Genomic DNA, 20,489 nt, shown 5'->3' on the forward strand with positions numbered 1-20,489 from the left:
TGTTTCTTATAATAACATTAATACTTTTTTCTTTAATCAGAAGAATTAAAAGAAGAGAAGTCATCTATAATCTTACCTCCACATATTTAGGTATATTTCCTTTCAGGCTCTTTTTTTGTGAATATATTGATCAATCATATATTTACATATGTATATTTTTGGTGAGCTCTGTGCCCAATGTGGAGCTTAAACTCATGACCCCGAGATCAAGAGTCTCATCTTTTGCTGACCAAGCCAGCCAAGTGCCCCTGCTACAAATATATTTTAGATATATTTACAAATAATAATAGTTAACTATCATTATTGTTTAATATTTCTTGAATGCTTACCAAGGCAAAGCATTGCTCTTAACCCTTTGCGGATATTGAAGCATGCAATTTTCATAATAACCCTATAAGGTAGAAGCATTATTATCCTTACTTAACCATAAAAGAAACTGAGGAAGAGAGAAGTAAAGAAATTTGTTTAAAGTCACACATTAGTAGGTAGGGAACTGGAATTCAAACCTAGATCTGACTGTGGAGTCTACGTTTTTAGACAATATATACACTGTATTATATATATATATGGTTTTGTGTTAAGGTCTTTCATTAAATATTATGTTGTATTTCCCACAACATTAAAAATAATTTACTTGACATGAAGTTTTTGTTTAGAATCAAGTAGAAGAAATTATCTGATTTAATTTAAACTTAACGGTTTATTTGGTATATCTGTATATTAATTATATATTACATAATATATCAATATTTCAAAGTGTTCAAAAAAGAAACCTTATTGCCCAAGAGCTCCACCCCATGAGTTAAAGCAAACAAACATATCTTAACAAATATAAAAGAACAGAAGTCATATAAAGTATGATGTCAGATCACAGTGGGATTAAACTAGAACCAATAATTTGGAATTTTGGAAAATCCCAAAATATCTGGAGATTAAACACACACTTTTAAATAATACATGGGTCAAAAAGAAGTACCTAGAGAAATTTTAAAAAATATTTTGAATTAAATGAAAATAAAAATATAACATCAATGAGACAGTGCTTAGAGAGAAATATATATAGCATTATACGCATATTAGAAAAGAAAGATCTAGAGGGTGGCTCAGTGGTTAAGTGTCCAACTCTTGGTTCTGGCTCAAGTCATGATCTCATGGTTTGTGGGTTTGAGCCCCGCAGGGGATTCTCTGTCTCCCTCTCTCTCTGCCCCTCCCCTGCTTTCTCTCTCTCTCTCTCTCAAAATAAATAAATAAACATTAAAAAAAAAGAAAGATGTAGAATCAGTAATATAAGCTTTCCACTTTAGGAAATTAGACAAAGAAGAGGAATATAAGCCTAAATCAAGCAGAAGGAAATAAATAATAATTGGAGCAGAAATAAATGAAACTGAAAATAGGAAAACAATAAATAAAAGTCAATGAGAACAAAAACTGTTTTTTTGAAAAAAAGAAATAAATAAAAAATAACAAACCTCTTGTCAGGCTAACAGAGAAAAAAAAAAGAAGATACAAATAACTAATATCAGAAATGAAATAAGAGTCATCTCTACTGAACATGGAAAGGATAATAAAACAGTATTATGAACAAACTCTATGCCCACAAAATTGATAGCTTAGATGAAATGAACTAATTTCTTGAAAGATGCAAACTACTAAAACTCACAAAAGGAGAAACAGATAACCCGAATAGGCCTCTATCTTTTAAAGAAATTGAATCAATAATCAGTAATATTCCAAAACAGAAAGCACCAGGATCAGATGGGCTTACTGGTGATTTCTACCAAACATTTCTAGAAGAAATGATACCAATTCTCTAGAATCTCTTCCAGAAAATAGAAACGGAGGAAACACTTCTTGACTCATTCTGTGAGGCCAGCATTACCCTAATACCAGGACCAGATAAATACATTACAAGAAGGGAAAACCCAGGACCGATTTCACTCATGAATATCTATGCAAAAATCCTCAACAAATGTTAGCAAATAAAATGCCACAATATATAAAAAGAATTATACACCACAACCAAACGGGATTTATTCCAGGTATTACAAGGCTATTTCAATATTCAAAAATCAATTAATGTAATCCATCTCATCAACAGGCTAAAGAAGAAAAACCATATGATCATATCAATTGGTGCAGAAAAAGCATCTGACAAAATCCAATACCAATTCATTCTAAAAATTTTCAGCAAACCAAGACTAGAACGGAACTTCCTCAGCTTGATAAAGAACACCCACAAAAACTTACAGCTAGAATTCTTTTTTTTGAGAGAGAGAGAGAGAGAGGATGCAAATGAGCAAGGAGCAGAGAGAGAGTGGGAGAGGGAGAGAGAGAGGGAGAGAGAGAGAGAGACATGTGGGGCTTACCTGAGGTGGGGCTCATGTTTTTACCTGAAGCAGGGCTCAAGCTCACCCAAAGTGGGGCTTGAGCTCACCTGATGTGGGACTCAAACTCGGGAACTGTGAGATCATGACCTGAGCCAAAGTCTGATGGTTAACTAACTGAGCCACCCAGGTGCCCTAGAATCATTCTTAATGGTGGGAAAATAGATGCTTTCCCTCTATGATTGGGAACAAGGCAAGGATGTCTACTCTCACCACTGCTATTCAAAATTGTACTGGAGGGGTGCCTGGCTGGCTCAGTAGAGCATGAGTCAGCAGAGCATGAGACTCTTAAACTCGAGGGTTGTGAGTTTGAGCCCCATGGTCGGTGTAGAGATTACTTAAAATAAAATCTTAAAACAAAAACAAAATTGTACTGGAAGTCCTAGCTAATACAAAAAGACAAGAAAATGAAATAAAAGGATTACAGTTTGGCAAGGAAGAGATAAAACTGTTTTTGCTCACAGATGACAAGATTGTCTATATAGAAAACCACAAGGAACTGACCAAACAAACAAACAAACCTTCCCAGGACTAGCAAGCTATGATGGCATGATTGCAAAATAACAAGTTTAATATCCAAAAGTCTATGGCTTTCCCAAACAGCAGCAATGAACAAATGAATTTGAAATAAAAAATAATACCATTTACATTAGGACTAGAAAAAAAAGAGAAATACTTATATATTTCTAGCAAAATATAAACAGAATCTATATGAAGAAAACTACAAAACTCTAATGAAATCAAAGATCTAAATAATTGGAGAAATATTACATGTTCATGGATAGAAAGACTCAATATTGTTAAATATCAATTCTTGCCAACTTGATCTAAAGATTTGATTTAATCTCAATCTAAATCCCAGGAGGTTATTTTGTATATTATCAACAAAGTGATCCTAAAGTTTATATAGAAAGGCAAGAGACCCTAAACAGTCATCTTGATGCTGAAGAAGAACAAAGTTGGAGGTCTGACATGACAACTTTAAGACTTACTATAAAACTACAGTAATCAAGACAGTATAGTATTGACAAAATATAAAATAAAAAAAAATAAAGAGATCAGTGAAACAGAATAGAGCCCAGACATAAACCCACACAAATATAGTTACTGATCTTTTAGACAAAAGAGAAAAGGCAAGTCAATGGAGAAAGGATAGTCTTTTCAACAAATGGTGCTGGAAAACTGGACATCTATATGCCAATAAATAAATAAATAAATAAATAAATAAATAAATGAAAAGAAAGACAGGAAAAAAAGAATTTAGACAGAGATCTTATACCTTTTACAGAAATTAATTCAAAAGGAATCATAGACCTAACTGTAAAACATAAAAATATAAAATTTCTAGACAATAATATAGAAGAAAATCTAGGTCACCATGGGTTTGGCTCTTACTTTTAGATATAACACCGAAAACACAATCATGAAAGAAAAAATTGATCAGTGGGCTTTATTAAAATAAGAAATTTAATTTCTGTGAAAGACAATGTTCAGAGAATAAAAATACAAGCCATAGAATGGGAGAAAATATTTGCAAACCACATGTCTGATAAAGACCTTGAATACAAAATAAACAAAGAACTCTTAAAGCCCAACAATAAGAGAACAAACAACCCAGTTAAAAAGTGGGCAAAATGTCTTAACAGACACCTCACCAAAGAACATATACAGATGGCAAATAAATATATGAAAATATATTCAACATCGTGTATCATTAGGGAACTGCAAATTAAAACAACAATGAAATACTGCTTCAAAACTATGAGAATGTCTAAAATCTAAAACACTGATAACACCAAATGCTGGGGAGGATACAGAACAATAGGCACTCTCATTCACTGCTGATAGGAATGCAAAATGGTACAGCCACTTGGAGGCAGTTTCTTACAAAACTTTCCTAGTCTGAAAAGGCTGCATACTACATGACATTTGGGAAAAACCAAACGATTGAGATTGTAAAAAGAATAGTGGCTGCCAGGAGTTCAGGGGTGTTGGGGGCGGTATGAATAAGTGAAGCATAGTGGATTTTCAGTGTGGTGAAATGATTCTATATGATGTTGTGATGGTGGACACATGATAGTATGTATTTGTCAAAACCCATAGAAATGTACAATATAGAGAACCTTAATGTAAACTATGGACTTTAGTCAATAGTAATATATCACCATTGGTCAACTAATTATAACAAATGCACCATGCTAATGCAAGATGTTAATGATAGAGGAAACTGTATATAGGAAGGGGGTATATGCAAACTCTCTGTACTGTTTGATTTTTCTAGAAATCTAAAACTGTTCTAAAAATAAAGTCTATTAATTAAAAAACATAAATGCCTGAGAGTAACAAAAACAAATTTAAAAAATGGGGAGGAGGAAGGGCTTATCTTACTAGATATAGCTGAGACAAACCAGGTTCACACACAATATCCAGCAACTAAAAGACTTCATTTCTCTGCTTCCCTTACAATTTTAGTATATGTGCTACCAAAGCAAGCACTGTCTCCTTCCCTTACAGATAAAGATGTAAATACAGATAAAGATGTAAATAAACTTTTTAGTTGTGACTTCCAGAAAAGCCCCTAAAAGTGTCAGACAGCTGGCATGTGCCCTTCTGGCCCCTCCCCACTCTGTTTGCTTCCTGCCTGGATAAAAGGATATATGGCTGGAACTTCAGCAACCATCTCGGAGCACAAGGAGGTTCTGACTGAGGTTGAAAGCCACTGCGAAGAATGGCTAGGCAGAATAATGAAGGTGCTTGGGTTTTTAGTGATTTTTTTAAAAAGTGGATTTATTTATTTTGAAAGAGAGAGGCAGAGAGAGAATCCCCAGCAGGGCCCGAACCCACGAACCATGAGACCACGGCCTGAGGTGAAACCAAGAATCTGAAGCTTAACCGACTGAGCCACTCAGGTGCCCTAAAGAAGCCCGGGTTCATGGTGCTACTATGCTAACCCTGGCCGCTTTATACCAGACTTCTTCTACAGGATAGAAATAAATCTATTTCTTATTTAAGTTTCTGTTGTTTGTTTTCCATGTTTAGCTATCCAATAGCTAAACACAATCTCTACCTTGTATACCAGATAATAAAACTTACTGTAATTCTATTATGATAAAACCATATGTATAGCATAGGTATAAACAATACAAATAGAATAATAATAATAATAAAGAGTCCAGAAACAAATTCAAACAAGGACTTAATATAAATAAAGATGACATTTAATTTAGAGGGAGAAAGATGGTTTACTTAATATATGGTGTTGGCAGAACTGACTATCCATCTGGAAGAAAATATGATGATACTTCTACTCCACATCATATGCAAAAATAAACTCCAGATGGACTCTAAGTCTAAATGTGAAAAATAAAAAAATATTAGATACAAATGTAAGGAATTATTTATAAAATCATAAAGTAAAGAAGACTTTCTGATGTGAAAGATAAAACTTAGAAACCCTAAGTGTCAGCACCTAAAATAATAGTCACATCATCTCTTAAAAATGAACACATTTTTTTTGTATAGCAAAAGAAACTATAAACAAAGTCAAAAGACTAAATACTTAAAATATACATGATAAAGGATGAATGTTGCTAATGTACCTTAGCTCCTACAAACCAAAAAAAAAAAAAAAAAGACAAGCCAATTAAAATTTGACAAAGCATATCCATAGGTACTTCCAGAAAAAAAGATATAAATCATGAATGATATAAAAGATTCTTAACCTCACTGGTATTCAAGAAAATGCAAATTAGCACAATAAAAGTATAGCATTTTGATCCATCAGATTAGCAAAAATAAAAAATATTGGTAAGACTAGCCATATGAGCATGGAATGTGAATTTCTACAGCATCTCTGTAAAGTATTATAATAATATGTATTAAAAATGCACCTATTGGGGTGCCTGGGTGGCTCAGTCAGTTAAGCGTCCAACTTCAGCTCAGGTCACGATTTCACTGTCTGTGGGTTCCAGCCCCGCGTCGGGCTCTGTGCTGACAGCTCGGAGCCTGGAGCCTGCTTCAGATTCTGTGTCTCCCTCTCTCTCTGCCCCGTCCCCGCTCATGCTCTGTCTCTCTCTGTCTCAAAAATAAATAAAAACATTAAAAAAAATGCACCTATTCCTCAATCCAGAAATACTACTTTTTGTAATGTATTCTACAGAAAGAACAATACCAGTATATAAAGAAATATATTCAAGAAAATTTACTATAGCATGACTATAGATGCCCCTAATCTGAAGAAAAAGAGCTTAATGTGACTGTCCATCATCAGAGGACAGTTGATATATTAGGTGCTATAGAGGATTATGCAACTTAAAACACATGAGTTAGATACATATATGCATTGACCGAGACACATGTCTGGACCAATGGACTTTTTTAGTTCTTAAATGTCCACTTGAGGACTCTAGTGTTTTATCTGTTATATAAGAAGTAACCCATGGAAAATTGAGCTATATGGCACCATATTTCTGATTTATTCCTGTGCGGTTTTAGCATTCCTTACAGAGTGGTACCTCAGGCAACTGTCCAACTGATCTATCTTTTTACTGGGCTCGAGACGCTACAATGGAGGACTAGGTTCTGTGGGACCAACCTTCCTACAGGTAGCAGATAAGCTCTGGGCAAAACAAACAGAAACAACAAGTAGCTAAAGGCACGAGAGAGCAACAAAAACCAGATAGACATTGGATGGAGAGTCAACGTGTAGAAGGAAACAGCTCTGGGTTTCTCAGTTTTAGACCTTTTTGCTAGAGGGCAGGCCCCAGTTTTGCCCTGTGAGGTAGATCATGTACAGTCCAGCCATCTTGAAGAATCAAAGGATACAGCAGCTGGAAAATGAGGAGGGTTATCTCAAAAAGGAGAGAGCAAGAGTCCAAACTCTGCCCAAACCTCTGCTAATTCCTGAACTGTACTTGTGCAGGGCAGACTCCCAGCAGCCCAGCTAAGGCAAACAGAACTGGACAGAGAATTTTGCCACTGCCCATCACAAGGGCGTTTGAGTCCAACCAAAATAATTGCCTGCTTTAGAAAAACATTTTTCAGGTTCAGTTGGTAAAGCGACCCACTCTTGATTTCTGCTCAGGTTGTGATCCCAAGGTCGTGAGATCAAGTCCCGCATTGGGCTCCACACTGAAAGTGGAGACTGCTTGGGATTCTTTCTCTCTCTCCCTCGCTCTGCCCCTCCCCCACTCGTTCATGCTCTCTTTCTCTCTCTCTCAAAATAAATAAATAAACTTTAAAAAATAAAAGAAAAACATTTTTCAGAGACAAAGTAGAATCCATAGTCTCTATAAGTATTATTTACAGTGACTAGGGTACAATCCAATATTATGAGGCATATGAAAGAATGGGAAAATGGGATCCATATCAAGAGAAAAGGCATTCAGTCAAAACTTACCCCAAAGATATACTACATGTTGGGATTAGCAGATAAGAGTTTTAAAACAGCTATTATAGCTATACTCAAGGATGTAAAGTATATACTCAAAGTGAACAACAAAATAAGAACTATACTCAAAGTGAACAACAAAATAAGAACTATCAGCAAATAAATAGAAATGTTGATAAAGAACCAAATGGAAATTCTAGAACTGAAAAATTCCCTGATAGGGCTTGAAAGCATTTTGGAGATGACAGCAGAAAGGGTCAGCGAACTTGACTATAGATCAATAGAAATGATCTGATTTGAAGAATAGAAACAAAAAGACCAAAAAAAAAAAAAAAAAAAAACCAAACCAAACCAAACAAAAAAACGAACAGAGATTCAAGGATCTGGGGGATAATACCAAAAGGTCAACCACATGTGTTAAGAGCATCCTGAAGAGAGGTGAAAGACCATGGTGCAGAAAAATATTTAAAGAAATAATGGCCAGAATTTCCTCAAATCTGGTGAAATACATAAGATTACAGACTTGGGAAGCTTAGTTGACTTCAAGCAGAATAAATACAAAGAAGACTACATCTGAACTTATACTGTTGAAACTAAAGATAAAGAGAAAATATTGCAAGTAGTCAGGAAAAAAAATGATATATTATATACAAGAGTAATAATTTGAATGCCCACTGACTATCAGAAAAAAATGGAGGCCAGAGTCAATAGAAAAATATCATTAAAGTTCTGTAAGAAAAAAAGGTCAACTTAGGTTTCTATATCCAGTAAAAACATTCTTTAAGAATGAAAGTTAAGTAAGGACGCCTGGGTGGCTCGGTTGGTTAAGCCTCGGACTTTGTCTCAGATCATGATCACTCGGTTCACGAGTTTGAGCCCTGCAATAGGCTCTGTGCTGACAGCTCAGAGCCTGGAGCCTGCTTTGGATTCTGTGTCTCCCTCTTTCTCTACCCCTCCCCTGCTTGTGCTCTGTGTCTCTTTCTGTCTCAAAATAAATACATAAACATTGAAAAAAAATTTAAAAAAATAAAAAAAGAATGAAAGTTAAATAAATATATTTTAATTAAACAAAAACTTAGAACATTTATTACCAGCCAACATGCACCACAAGAGATACAAGAAGAAGTTCATCAAGATGGAAGGAATTGACATTAGATTAGAATTCAATCTTCAGGACGGACAAAAGAGCATCAGAAATGGAGAATATATGTAAATATAAAAGACTATTTTCCCTCTTAATTTCTTTAAAGTAATATTTATTAAGATAATGTTTGATGCAAAAATTATTAACATTGTCTTGTGAATGTTCGTATCAAGAATTTGTAGATGTTATACATACAACAACTATAGCATAAAGTAAGGGGTTGAGGGGACAGTAAATGGTTCCAAATGATGGCAAATTTTAGGAGAAGCAGTAAAATATTAACTCGAAGTAGACAGTAAAAAATTAAGAATGTATATTTTAATCCCTAGAATGATAACAAAAAGTTAACTCAAAAAGGTTGAGCTAAATAGCAAATAAACAAATATGGAATTCTTAAATATATCCAATTAATGAAGGTAGTCAGGAAAGGAGGTATAGAAAACTAAAATACAGAAGGGACAAATAACAAATAAATAGTAAAATGTTAGACCTAAATCTATCCATAGTAATTATTACATTGAGTGTAAATAGATTAAATACTCCAATTGAAAGTCATAGATTGCCAGAATCGATAAAAACAAAAAACAAAAAAAGAACAACAACAACAAAAAAAACAAAAACAAAAAACTTAACTATGTGCTGTTTACTTTGGAGATAAAAGTGAAGTATTAAGATGCAGGTAGGTTGAAAGTAACCGGATGGAAAATTATGCTATGTAAACAGTAAGCATACGAATGATAAGATGGCTATATTAGCATTAGATAAAGTAAATGTTAAGCAAAGAGAATTACCATAAATAGATACAAGTATTTACAGAGTATTTACTAGAGATAAAAAAGCTTAATTCATCAGAAAGATATAATAGTCTAAATGTGTATGTGCCTAATAGTGCCTAATAATGGAAGTTCAGAAACATGAAAGAAAAATGGACAGAATTAAAGGAAGAATTAGAAAATTTCCCAACCACACTCAGATATTTGAACATGCATCTCTCAGCAATTGATAAAACTAGACAAAAATTAGTAAAGAGGTAGAAGATCAGAAAAACACTATCTGTCATCGTGAGCTAATTGACAATCTATCCAACAACTGCAGAATACATATTCTTTTCAAATCATATTGTACGTTCACCAAGATAGATTATAGATTCATAAAATGAATCTCAATAGGGGCGCCTGGGTGGTGCAGTCGGTTAAGCGTCCGACTTCAGCCAGGTCACGATCTCGCGGTCCGGGAGTTCGAGCCCCGCGTCAGGCTCTGGGCTGATGGCTCAGAGCCTGGAGCCTGTTTCCGATTCTGTGTCTCCCTCTCTCTCTGCCCCTCCCCCGTTCATGCTCTGTCTCTCTCTGTCCCAAAAATAAATAAACGTTGAAAAAAAAAAATAATAAAAATAAAAAATGAATCTCAATAAATTAGAAAAGTTGAAGTCAGATAGTCTGTTTTCTGACCATAATGGAATTAAATTAGAAATCGGTAACAGTAAGGCATGTATTTGTTAAAAACCCAAATATTTGGAGATTGACTCACTTTTAAATAACCCATGGCTCAAACAAGAAATCGCAGGGGACATTAGAAAATATTTTGAACTAAATTATAATGAAAATACAAGATATCAAAACTGGGAAGATGCAATTTAAGCATTGAATTAGGGGAAACTCATAGCTTTAAATTTTTATATTAGAAAAGATAGAAGGATATTGAAACACTAGGAATGTCACATACTTAAAAAACATCTTTCCCAAAATGTACTGGCATAATTTTATGGAATAGGAATTCCAAAAAATTGTACTAAATATAATTTCCTCCTGTAAAAATAAATTAATTAATTAAATAAATTAAAAAAAAAAAGAAAAGATGAGAGGAATAAAATCAATCACCAAACTTTCAACCTTAGGGAGCTAGATAAGAGCAAAGTGAACCCAAAGTAAGTAGAAAGAAGAAAATAATGTTGAGCAGAAAGCAACAAAGTCAAAAACAAACAATAGAAAAATTAACCAAAAGCTGGTTCTTTGGAAAAACCAATGAAATTTAACAAACATCTATCTAGAGTCAGAGAGAGTAAGAGAAAGAGAAGACACAAATTTCAAGTATCAGGAATAAAAGAGAGGCTATCATTACAAATCCTCCAGGCTTTAAAAGGATTATAGGGAATATAGTAAACTACTTCATATCAGTAAAATTTTAAAACTTAGATTAAGTGGACGAATCACCTGAAAAGCACAACTTACCTATACTGGTAGAGATAAAGTATAAAATCTAAATAACCCTATACTATTGAGGAAATTGATATTGGATAGTTTTAATGGTTAATTCCATCAGACACTTATCAGAAAGAAATAATACCAATCTTTCTTTATTAGAAAATAAAAAAGTAAATACTCCCAAACATGTTTTATGAGGCCATATTAACCCTGACACCAAAAACTAACAAAACATACTACAAAAAAAGAAAAAAAACTACAGACTAATATCCATCTTTAACGCAGATGCAAAATTCCTTAACAAAATGTAAGTTGGCAACATATAAAAAGGATGATACATCATGATCAAATGGGGCTTATCCTAGGCATCCAAGATTGGTTTAACCTTTTAGGAGTTTATGATAGATTTATGGGAAAGAACTACCAAGTTAAAGCATCAGATCAAGGAAAGACTCTACATTTGCTTTTTTTTTTTTTTTTACTGGTAGTGGAAAATGTAAGTGGTCAGATATAGCTTAAAAAAACAATAACAAAACAAAACAAAACAACCAAAATCCCTCCAGACTAGGAATTAAGACTGGAATTCTAGTCCTGGTATTGCCTCCAATTCAATGTATAATGTTAGAAAGGTCACTTTGCCTCCTTTGGCCTTAGTTGACACACGTGTCCAATAATGACCTCTCAGGGTCTTTCCCAACTGTTACACTCTGAGTCTATGAGGCCAAGTCCTAAAATTTTTATCACAGCTGCCTAGACTTTCTGCTTCAGCACCTCAGAAGGCAGAAGTAGAAAATGTGCAAGACATGCTTTCATGCACAGATGAAGGCACCATCTGCACGTGGCTTGAAGTACTGAGGGTTCAAGGGTGACTCCTCCCCACCTTGAAAGCACCATGTGTCCTCAAGAGGTACTTCAGAAAATATTTTTTTAATGTTTATTTGTTTTTGAGAGAGAGAGAGACAGACAGACAGAGGGAGAGAGAGAGAGAGAGGGAGAGAGAGAGAGAGAGAGAGAGAGAATGAGTGGGGGAGGGGCAGAGAAAGAGGGAGACAGAATCCAAAGCAGACTCCAGGCTCTGAGCTGTCAGCACAGAGCCCGACTTGGGGCTTGAACTCATGAACCGTGAGACCATGACCCGAGCCTAAGTCAGACACTTAACTGACCAAGCCACCCAGGCATCCCAGAAGGTATTTTTAATGAACTCTCTGAAAGCATCCACTGTGTCATGGTGCTATGGACCTTGGAATTTGAACTCTGACTGAACTGGGTTTGAACTCCAGTTCTGCTACCTGCTGAATGATTCTGGAAAAATTACCCAACATCTCTGAATCTCAGCTTCTTCATCTGCAAAGTGGGGATAATACCTGTTACGTAGAGTTATTGTGAGGATTAACTGCGAGAGCATTAGGAAGTTGGTGGATTATGGTCAGTGCTCAACAAATACTAACTTCCATGCACGTATCAGTAAAGAATTCGGTTTGGTTACATATGGCAAGACATGTAAATAATCATGTCTCAAATAAGACAGAGATGTATGTGTTTCTCTTTCATGTAAAAGAGTTCAGGGGGGCGAAACCTGGGGCTTGTTTGGGTGTTCCATGGTCAGTAGAGAACCAGATTGCTCATCTTTCTGCCCCACTGTCCTTAGCACATGGCTTCTGTTCACACAGTCACCTCGGAATCTAAGAGGACTGTTGGGTCTCGTCATCCCATTCACTTTCTTGGCAGGAACTAAAAGAAGAGGAGAAAGGCAAAAGGGAAAACTAAAAAGAGAGGGTGAAAGACTTCAACATTCTATAAAGAACCTCTCTGGACAATGACTTCCGCTTACAACTTACTGGATTCCTCCTGGTTACAAGAGAGGCTGGGGAATGGAACCTTGCTGCCCCAAATGAAATTAGGATACTGTTACTAAGAAACAAGGGGAGGAATGGGTGGACAACCAGCAATCTTTATGACACTGCTTTTTCTTGTCACTAAGATTAATTTTGGGTTGGGGGTCATGGAACCAGCACAGAAGAGCTGGCATAGCTTTTGGATCATAACCTATGGCAAAAGAGGTAGCTTTTTTGTAACAAGTGGATTTGAATTAAAAATCTAGTTTTGGGGGACCTGGGTGGCTCAGTCGGTTAAGCGTCCGACTTCAGCTCAGGTCATGATCTCGCGGTCCGTGAGTTCGAGCCCCAAGTCGGGCTCTGTGCTGACAGCTCAGAGCCTGGAGCCTGTTTTAGATTCTGTGTCTCCCTCTCTCTCTGACCTCCCCCCCATGCATGCTCTGTCTCTCTCTGTCTCAAAAATAAATAAACGTTAAAAAAAAATTTGAAAAAAAAAAAGACGGGAAAAAAAATCTCGTTTTGATGCTTATTAACCAAGTGACCACGGGTCAGGTGAATTACCTTACTGGAACCTCAGTTTCTTCCCCTGTAAAGTGGGATGATACTAATATGGTTACCTCACTGGCTGGAGGTAAAGATTCATGAAAGCTGAGTAAGTGACAGCACTTGGAGTAGAGTTAGCCACCCAGCAGATTCCCAAGAATATTTTGTTTCTAAGAACTTGAGATTCAAGGGCCTTTGCTCAAAGTGGCCTGGTGAGGGGCCCTTGGGCTATGGCATAGGGAGTGGCCATTTTGGTGACTAGGGAAGGAGACCTCTCTCTTGAAGAGGGTAGGCTTCTAGGTTTTGTCTGCAAAGCTACCTATTCCTAAAAAGCTACCAATGTCCTCAGGCAGTCTTTACTGGGTCCACTGGGCTGGGCTGAGACTGTCTTGAGCAGGTAGAAATGACAGCAGTCTTTATAAATCCAGGGTGTTGGCAAGGCTAAACCAGGCACCTGGTACCCTGGAACTCTTTCTCCCTGTCCCCACCTGTGATGGCCTACCAGCCCGTCCCACGTAATTCGGTCTTCACATACTCCACCCTACATGTGCGAATGTGCACAGTCTCTCTGAACTCTTGAACAAAGCAAGGAATGAGCCCCTCAGATGAGGGTTGTGGGACCTTGGGCAGGTCGCTTTAGCTGTGTGATCAGTGTCTATCTGTAAAATGGGCAGGTTGGCCTTGATGATTTAAAAATAAGCAATGCTTATTGAACACCTGCTGTGTGCCGGAGCCTGTGTTAGGAGCTGGAAATGCAGTGGAGTCAGAGACACGGCCTGCTCCCAAAGGGCTGAAGGTCTGATGAGACACAGACAGGGAAGGGGACAGGGAAGTAGGAGATGCCAGGGGAACTCCAACGAGGGGCCTTTCCTGATGCTTGCAGTTCATGAGCACAAGGTACTCCTGGCAGAGCAGGGGGAACTGGCAGGTAACAGAGCTCTTGCCCTGCCCACCTGCAACTGGAGGTGATGCCAACACAGGCTAGTGACTTGTGTGGCTCTTAGATCACAGCAGGGCCTGCTTCAAGCGTTTACCACATAATCTAGTAGGTAGAAGCATGGTAGAAGCATGCCCCTCTGGAAGGCCTTGGGTTCAGAACTGTTTGGGTTCTGAACTGTTTGGGTTCAGAACTCAGCTCTGCAATGTACTAGCTGTGTGTCGTGGGCAAAGATATTTAACCTTCTATTCTATAAAATGGGTATACTATTAGCATCTTCCTCATAGGATAGTTAAGAGAATTAAGGGGAATTAAAAGTATCTGCTGCAGGGGCGCCTGGGTGACTCAGTTGGTTACACGTCCGACTTCGGTTCAGGTCATGATCTCACGGTTCGTGGGTTCGAGCCCTGTGTTGGGCTCTGTGCTGACAGCTCAGAGCCTGCCTCGAATTCTGTGTGTCCCTCTCTCTGCCCCTCCCCTGCTTGTGCTCTCTCTCTCTCTCTCTCTCAAAGAATAAATAAACATTAAAAAAAAAAGCACCTGCTGCAGTATACTCCTCCATCTCTACCTTCTGTCCTAGTAAGTGGGTCTTGACAACCAAAGAAAAAGGCTCTGGTCCTTAGGCCTGAGAGATTATGAAATAACATCTTGAAGATGTAACAATCAGGGATTTCTTCCCCACTCCTCATCCTTCTGTTCTTTAGATAACATATATTCATCTCTCTGGCCTCTCCTATTTACCAAGCCAACAAGAGGGTGGGGTGGCAGTCATGTGCGGGTTCTCCATTCTGCCTAGAAGCCATCTGTGAGCCATCCCGTGCTGGAGACGCTGACTGCACAGCTTGCCTCGAGAGCCAACACACAGGGACAGAGCAAGGCCTTCCAGAGGGGCAACTGCCCTCCCCTCCACATTCTATAAAAATTGTCAAATGGAGATGTAAAAACAGATACCACTTCCTCCAACTCAACCCCACCTGCTCTACAGAGAAACCGGGTAGAATTGCCAGTATCGGGGACTAGCGCCTTGAGGGAATGTTGGCCTCTAAGTCCCCTTCCCAGCCAAATTCCAGAGGCCTGTGTTGGGTAGCAGTGGGAGTGTTCAGAGTCTGGACTACTGACCCAGCACTGGAGACCTTACCCACAACTGATGGATGCCCTCTAAGAGTCATAAGAACCATAGAAGTATTCCTTCAGTTCAAAGTTCTGCAGATTCTCTTGGTTAGGAAGCAGAAAAGGGCTTTCACTCCCTAACATCTGGACCTGGAAGGAGGACCATACCTTTGGATAGTAGGGCTGTCAGAGGAAATGACCTCAGATGGACAAATATACCCTCAGTAGGAATGAGTCCAAAGAGAAATATAGACTAGCTGGGTCCCCAGGCTCGCGAAGAGTGAAGGAATGTTCATAACAGGTACATAGTGTTCGGGTGAGGTTCTCCAGAGAGAACCATAGAGCCCTACCTAGCATTTTCTGAGCTGGAATGCCCTCACTGTGCACATGAGGAACCAGGGGACTTTGGAGATCTTTACATTAGACCTCATTCTCCCAGACTCCTCACAGCGATCTACATTGTTGACAACCTTCTCCTTAAATCCTCTTCCTTGGCCTCTTGCTTATTCTGGCCTGCCTTTTATCCCACCTCTAGTTACTCTGGTCTCCTATGGTCCCAGAGCATGGCTCTCACCCCAACTTCTGCCCTTGAGGCCAGGCTCTTGCTCTTTATCCTCTCTCCCCCATCCACTCATGCACCTTCAGCTCCATGGTATTTGACATCCTGGCTAGTCCTAGGCACTCATCTCTCCTGCAATGACAGAGCCCCTAGGACATCCCATGGGCACATCAACCTCAACATTTCCAAACTTCAGCTCACCGTTTTCCTTACTCTGATGGCTTTTATTATTATATACAGCCTATTTTTGACATCTTATATTCCCCCTCCCCCAAGTTCAGTGATTTTCAGGGCCTGAAAATTCCCTTCTATCCTTGGGCCTCAAATTTAAGTCTTTCCTGGCCATATTCAGTAATTCGCTCATTCAAATACTTGCTGAGCATATTAATATTCTCTGTGCCAGAGTTGGCTCCAAGTGCTAGAGGTTCCATGATGAAAAAGACAGACTTGGATTCTGCCTCTGAGGAGCTTATAGTTCAATGGTGGAGACACAAACTAACATAAGTAGTTGCAGAAAAATAGCTATATAATTTCTACAAAAGAACAGTACAGGGCTGTGACAGTGCATGATGGGAGGCGGGGGTAAGGGGAGGAGGTGCAGCTAACCTGATCTGGAGGCCAGAAGGTCCTGAACATGGGGAACAGGTGTGAGAGGCTTAGCAGGTTTGGAGCTCATTTCCTCTTTCAGAATTTCAGGCCTGTGGTAGGCTGAGTAATTAGTATTAAGAATTTCTTAATTAATATTAAGAAAATATTAAGGTATTTTAAGTGTCTCTTAAAAAGCGAGATTTTCCTGGATTATCTGGGTGGGATCAATGTCCTTAAAGTGGAAGAGGGAGGAGGTCAGAGAGTCAGAGAGAGATGTGATATTCTAAGCTGTGTCAAAGAGAGGTTATGTTTCTGGTTCTGAGGATAGAGGAAGGGAGCCATGAGCCAAGGAATGTGGGTAGACTCTGGAAGTCGAAAAAGGCAAAGAAATGGATCTCTTCTAGAGCCTCTAGAAAGGAACCCAGCCCTGCTGATAACCTTGATTTTAGCCCAGAGGGACTTCTGTTGGACTTCTGAAATCCAGAGCAGGAAGATAATAAATTTGTGTTATTTTAAGCCACTAAGTTTGTGGTAATTTGTTATGGCAACAGTAAAAAATTATAATTATAGGCCTCAGCCCTATTTCCATTCCTAAATCCATTTCATTTATTTCCACCTATACTTGAGTCCTATCTTTCCTTCATCTCCGCTCTCTGGATCTGTCTTCTAGACTCTGCATTTTTGAGGACTCCAAGGGCACAGAACTCCAAGGGTTCAGATCAATTATAGAAGCAGGGAAAGGGAGGAGAGCAAAGAGCAGCAAGTGAGTGCAGGGGTGAATGGAGAGCTCTAGCTCTGGACTCAGGCCTGCTGGAACCTCGGGGAGCATTGCCTCCCTGTGGGCATCCACTCAAGGCCTTTGGCTTGTTTCTTCAGCTCAAACATTAAGAGAGCCATAGGTGCCATCTCAAAGCCATGAAAGGCAGTAACTGTATCATGCATTTATCATAGGAGATAATCATGAATGCTTATGTGCCATCAGGAGACCAGGTCCAAGGAATTACAGAAAAGTCACTGAAGGGTAATCAAGGGCAACGCCAAGCACCCAGGGCCAGGTGCCAGGGAAGGTGCTTCTTCCCCTTCCTGCGCCCTCCCCTTTCCTGCCCTGGTAGCAGCTCAGGGAGAAAGCCCCAGGGGATGGGGAGATGGCTTGGCCAGCTGTGCTGAGATACACCCCCGCCCAAGGTCACTGAGGCAGGTCAACCTTCCCCTCTCCCCCCGCTTCCCCCAACACTCTCTTCAGCTGGGGCTGCCCTTTGGTGGCCGGCGGGCTGGTTTCGCCGCGAGTGGGGCGCACGTGGCGCGACGCCCCCTACCTCCTGGGGACACAGCAGCGAGGGCCGCGCGGGTAGCAGGCCCGCGGCCCGGCCAGTGTGGGGTGGGGGTTCTCACTTCCCCTCCCCAACGGCCACGGGTGCAGGTGCCGCCGCGGGCCGTGCCCCGCAGGCGGGGCGGGCCCTGTGGACACGCCCCCGCCACCGGCCCTCCCAGCCCGTGTGGAGGAAGCTCCAGAGCGGCGGCTGGTGCTGCGCCGAGCCGGCGCCCCTGCCGCCCCGCGCCCCGGGACGCCGCCCGGCCCGGCCCCGCGCACGCAGCGAGCGGGGCAGGTGAGCTGCGCCCGCGCCATGGCAGCCTCAGGTGCGTAGGCAGGCCCGGGCCCTTCTCCCGAGCCTCCCCGCTGGCTGGCCGTCTCGCCCCCCCACAGCTGTCCGAGCGCCACCCGGCTCCCGGCTCTGCTACGTCGGTGCGGGACTGTGTGCTTCCTGCTCTTTCCCGCGTGCTTTCTGCTCTTTCCCGCTTCCCCGGCGCAAACCTCGCGTCCTGGCTTTCCCACATCTCCCTTCCCGGCCTGTCGAGCGATTCTCTTCAGTCCCCATCTGCACCTCTCCTGTCTCCCGTCTTCTAAGTCTCCGTTTCTCCCGCCGTCACTGGCTCTAGTTGCTCCTGAGGGTCGTTTCCCCGGCTCTTGCAGTTGTGTGAACCGGCGTCCAGTAGAAACAAGCCGCGTTGTCTGCGCCTGGGAAATACTTCTCTGAGGGCCGCACCGGACCAATAGGGGGCGCTCAGGCTGTCCCTGGTGGGCGCTGTGTGATTGAAGGTGGCTTGGGCCACTTGCCCTTCCTAGGCTTTTGTTTTTCATCTGGAATTTTGATAGGAATCTAGAAACAACATTCTTTTGGCTTTACTTGTGTCTTTGCAGAACTTTGGGGAATGGGGAAGAGTGGAGGCCACTGGGTAATCTACCCATCGAAAGGTGGCAGGAGTCATTTTCCATTAGTTTTGGGTTCTTCTGTCATTCATGGGTGTATACACTTGTCAATGCTAGCCTCTGATATCCAGGACCAACCACATAGTGGTGATAAGAATAAAGATGACTAAAAAAAAAAAATAATAATAAAGATGACTAAGGAGCACTTACTATGCACTGTAATGGTTATTGTGCCCCTAAGTGTGTTCTCAGTGGTGACCAGGACAGCCGAGTCTCTGCTCTCAGGGAGTTTACAGTCCTGCACAGGAAATCAGTAGGTTAACAGGGAATTACTAAATGAGAAGACTAGAGTTACCGTGTTGGCAAATAGGTTTACTTGTATTTTCTTAGACCGCTTTGTCATGTTTTAGTAGAGATAACATGTATAAACAGGATGTAAACGCCCCTTGAAAACTAAAATCTAGTCAGCAGGAGAAGACACTGTTCTTGAAGGATGTGGGCAGATGCTTGAATGAAGAGCCAGCTCTCCCCATATCCCCTGAGGTTCAGCCTTCTAATTAATGGTGTTTTGGAAGCAGGAGAGAAGGCCAATGGTAACAGTTTTATTAGATTGGTAATATAAGCTCATTCTTTAAAGGGAATGGGAAAGCAGTTACCTTTTAGCCTTCTGGCTCTCAACTGGGGCTCTGGAGGTTAGAAGGAGCTATATTGTGGTAATAGTGAGGTCATAGTCCACAGTTACATAGGAAAGCTGAAGCAGTTATCTAGAGGAAATTCATTCATTCAGCTCATATTTGTTGCATGCCTATGGTTTCTAGGCACTTTCTAGGTGTCAGGTGTATATTCACTAATCAAAATTGGCGTAAGTCATTTTCCCATGGAGCTTATGGAATGCTGGGGAAAGGCAGGCAATGTGCTTAATAAAGAAAGCACATGATATGATTAAGAGCAGTGGGAAAACAGTAGAGGGGGTACTCTACCCTCTACTGTTGGGTTTATAATTTTAAATGAGGTAGCCAGGTTAGGCCTTATGGAGAAAGGGACATTTGAGCAAAGATCTGAAAGGACGGATCATGTGGGGGAAGAGTGCTCCATTCAGAGGAACAATAGATGGGGGTATATGGTGTATTTAAGGAACAGAGAGCAAGTGGTGGAATAGGTGGGTGATTGGGGAGAAGTAGGAGATGAGGTCAGTGAAACTCCCACCTCCTGCCGTGGCTGAGAACAGTCCCTAGGCTGTTAAGTCCAAGAAGCAGCAAAGTGAGAGAACCTTTGGACAGAGGAGACAGAGCAAATCTTCTTCCAGTGTCCTATGTGTATGATTCCAGTTGGGCATGGCCAAAGGGGCTAGAAGATGGGCACTGTAACCCAGTGGCCAAACCTGGGGCTATTTATGGGCTCTGTAGTGGCTTCTGCAGACATCTGTGATGGTTAGGGCTTCAGACTCTCTTGCTGTCAGCACACTCTGTGGTGAGACCCACTTTAGGTTCTGTAAGTAGGAGTTGGGCCTCTGGGGTGGGTCCCTGGGGCTCTCTGAGGTCTGGAGGTACAAGGGTCCATGGTGGTAGTGAGACCGACTGCCTCTTGCCA

At 40.4% G+C, this 20,489-nt stretch overlaps 1 protein-coding gene and 1 long non-coding RNA gene across 2 annotated transcripts in view; one reads left to right on the forward strand and one right to left on the reverse strand.

Moving 5' to 3' along the window:
* LOC115527776 overlaps positions 1-18,721 on the reverse strand; it is a 37,233-nt gene extending 18,512 nt beyond the window's left edge. The window contains exon 1 of the long non-coding RNA XR_003973020.1: positions 18,574-18,721. This is a non-coding gene — a long non-coding RNA (uncharacterized LOC115527776). The remainder of the gene's footprint in view (positions 1-18,573) is intronic.
* PIK3AP1 (phosphoinositide-3-kinase adaptor protein 1) overlaps positions 18,236-20,489 on the forward strand; it is a 119,869-nt gene continuing 117,615 nt past the window's right edge. The window contains exon 1 of the mRNA XM_030335585.1: positions 18,236-18,328. Coding sequence (XP_030191445.1) covers positions 18,316-18,328 — 13 coding nt within the window. The 5' untranslated portion in view covers positions 18,236-18,315. The remainder of the gene's footprint in view (positions 18,329-20,489) is intronic.

The sequence above is a fragment of the Lynx canadensis genome, chromosome D2 (assembly GCF_007474595.2).
Source record: "Lynx canadensis isolate LIC74 chromosome D2, mLynCan4.pri.v2, whole genome shotgun sequence".
Classification (NCBI taxonomy): domain Eukaryota; kingdom Metazoa; phylum Chordata; class Mammalia; order Carnivora; family Felidae; genus Lynx; species Lynx canadensis.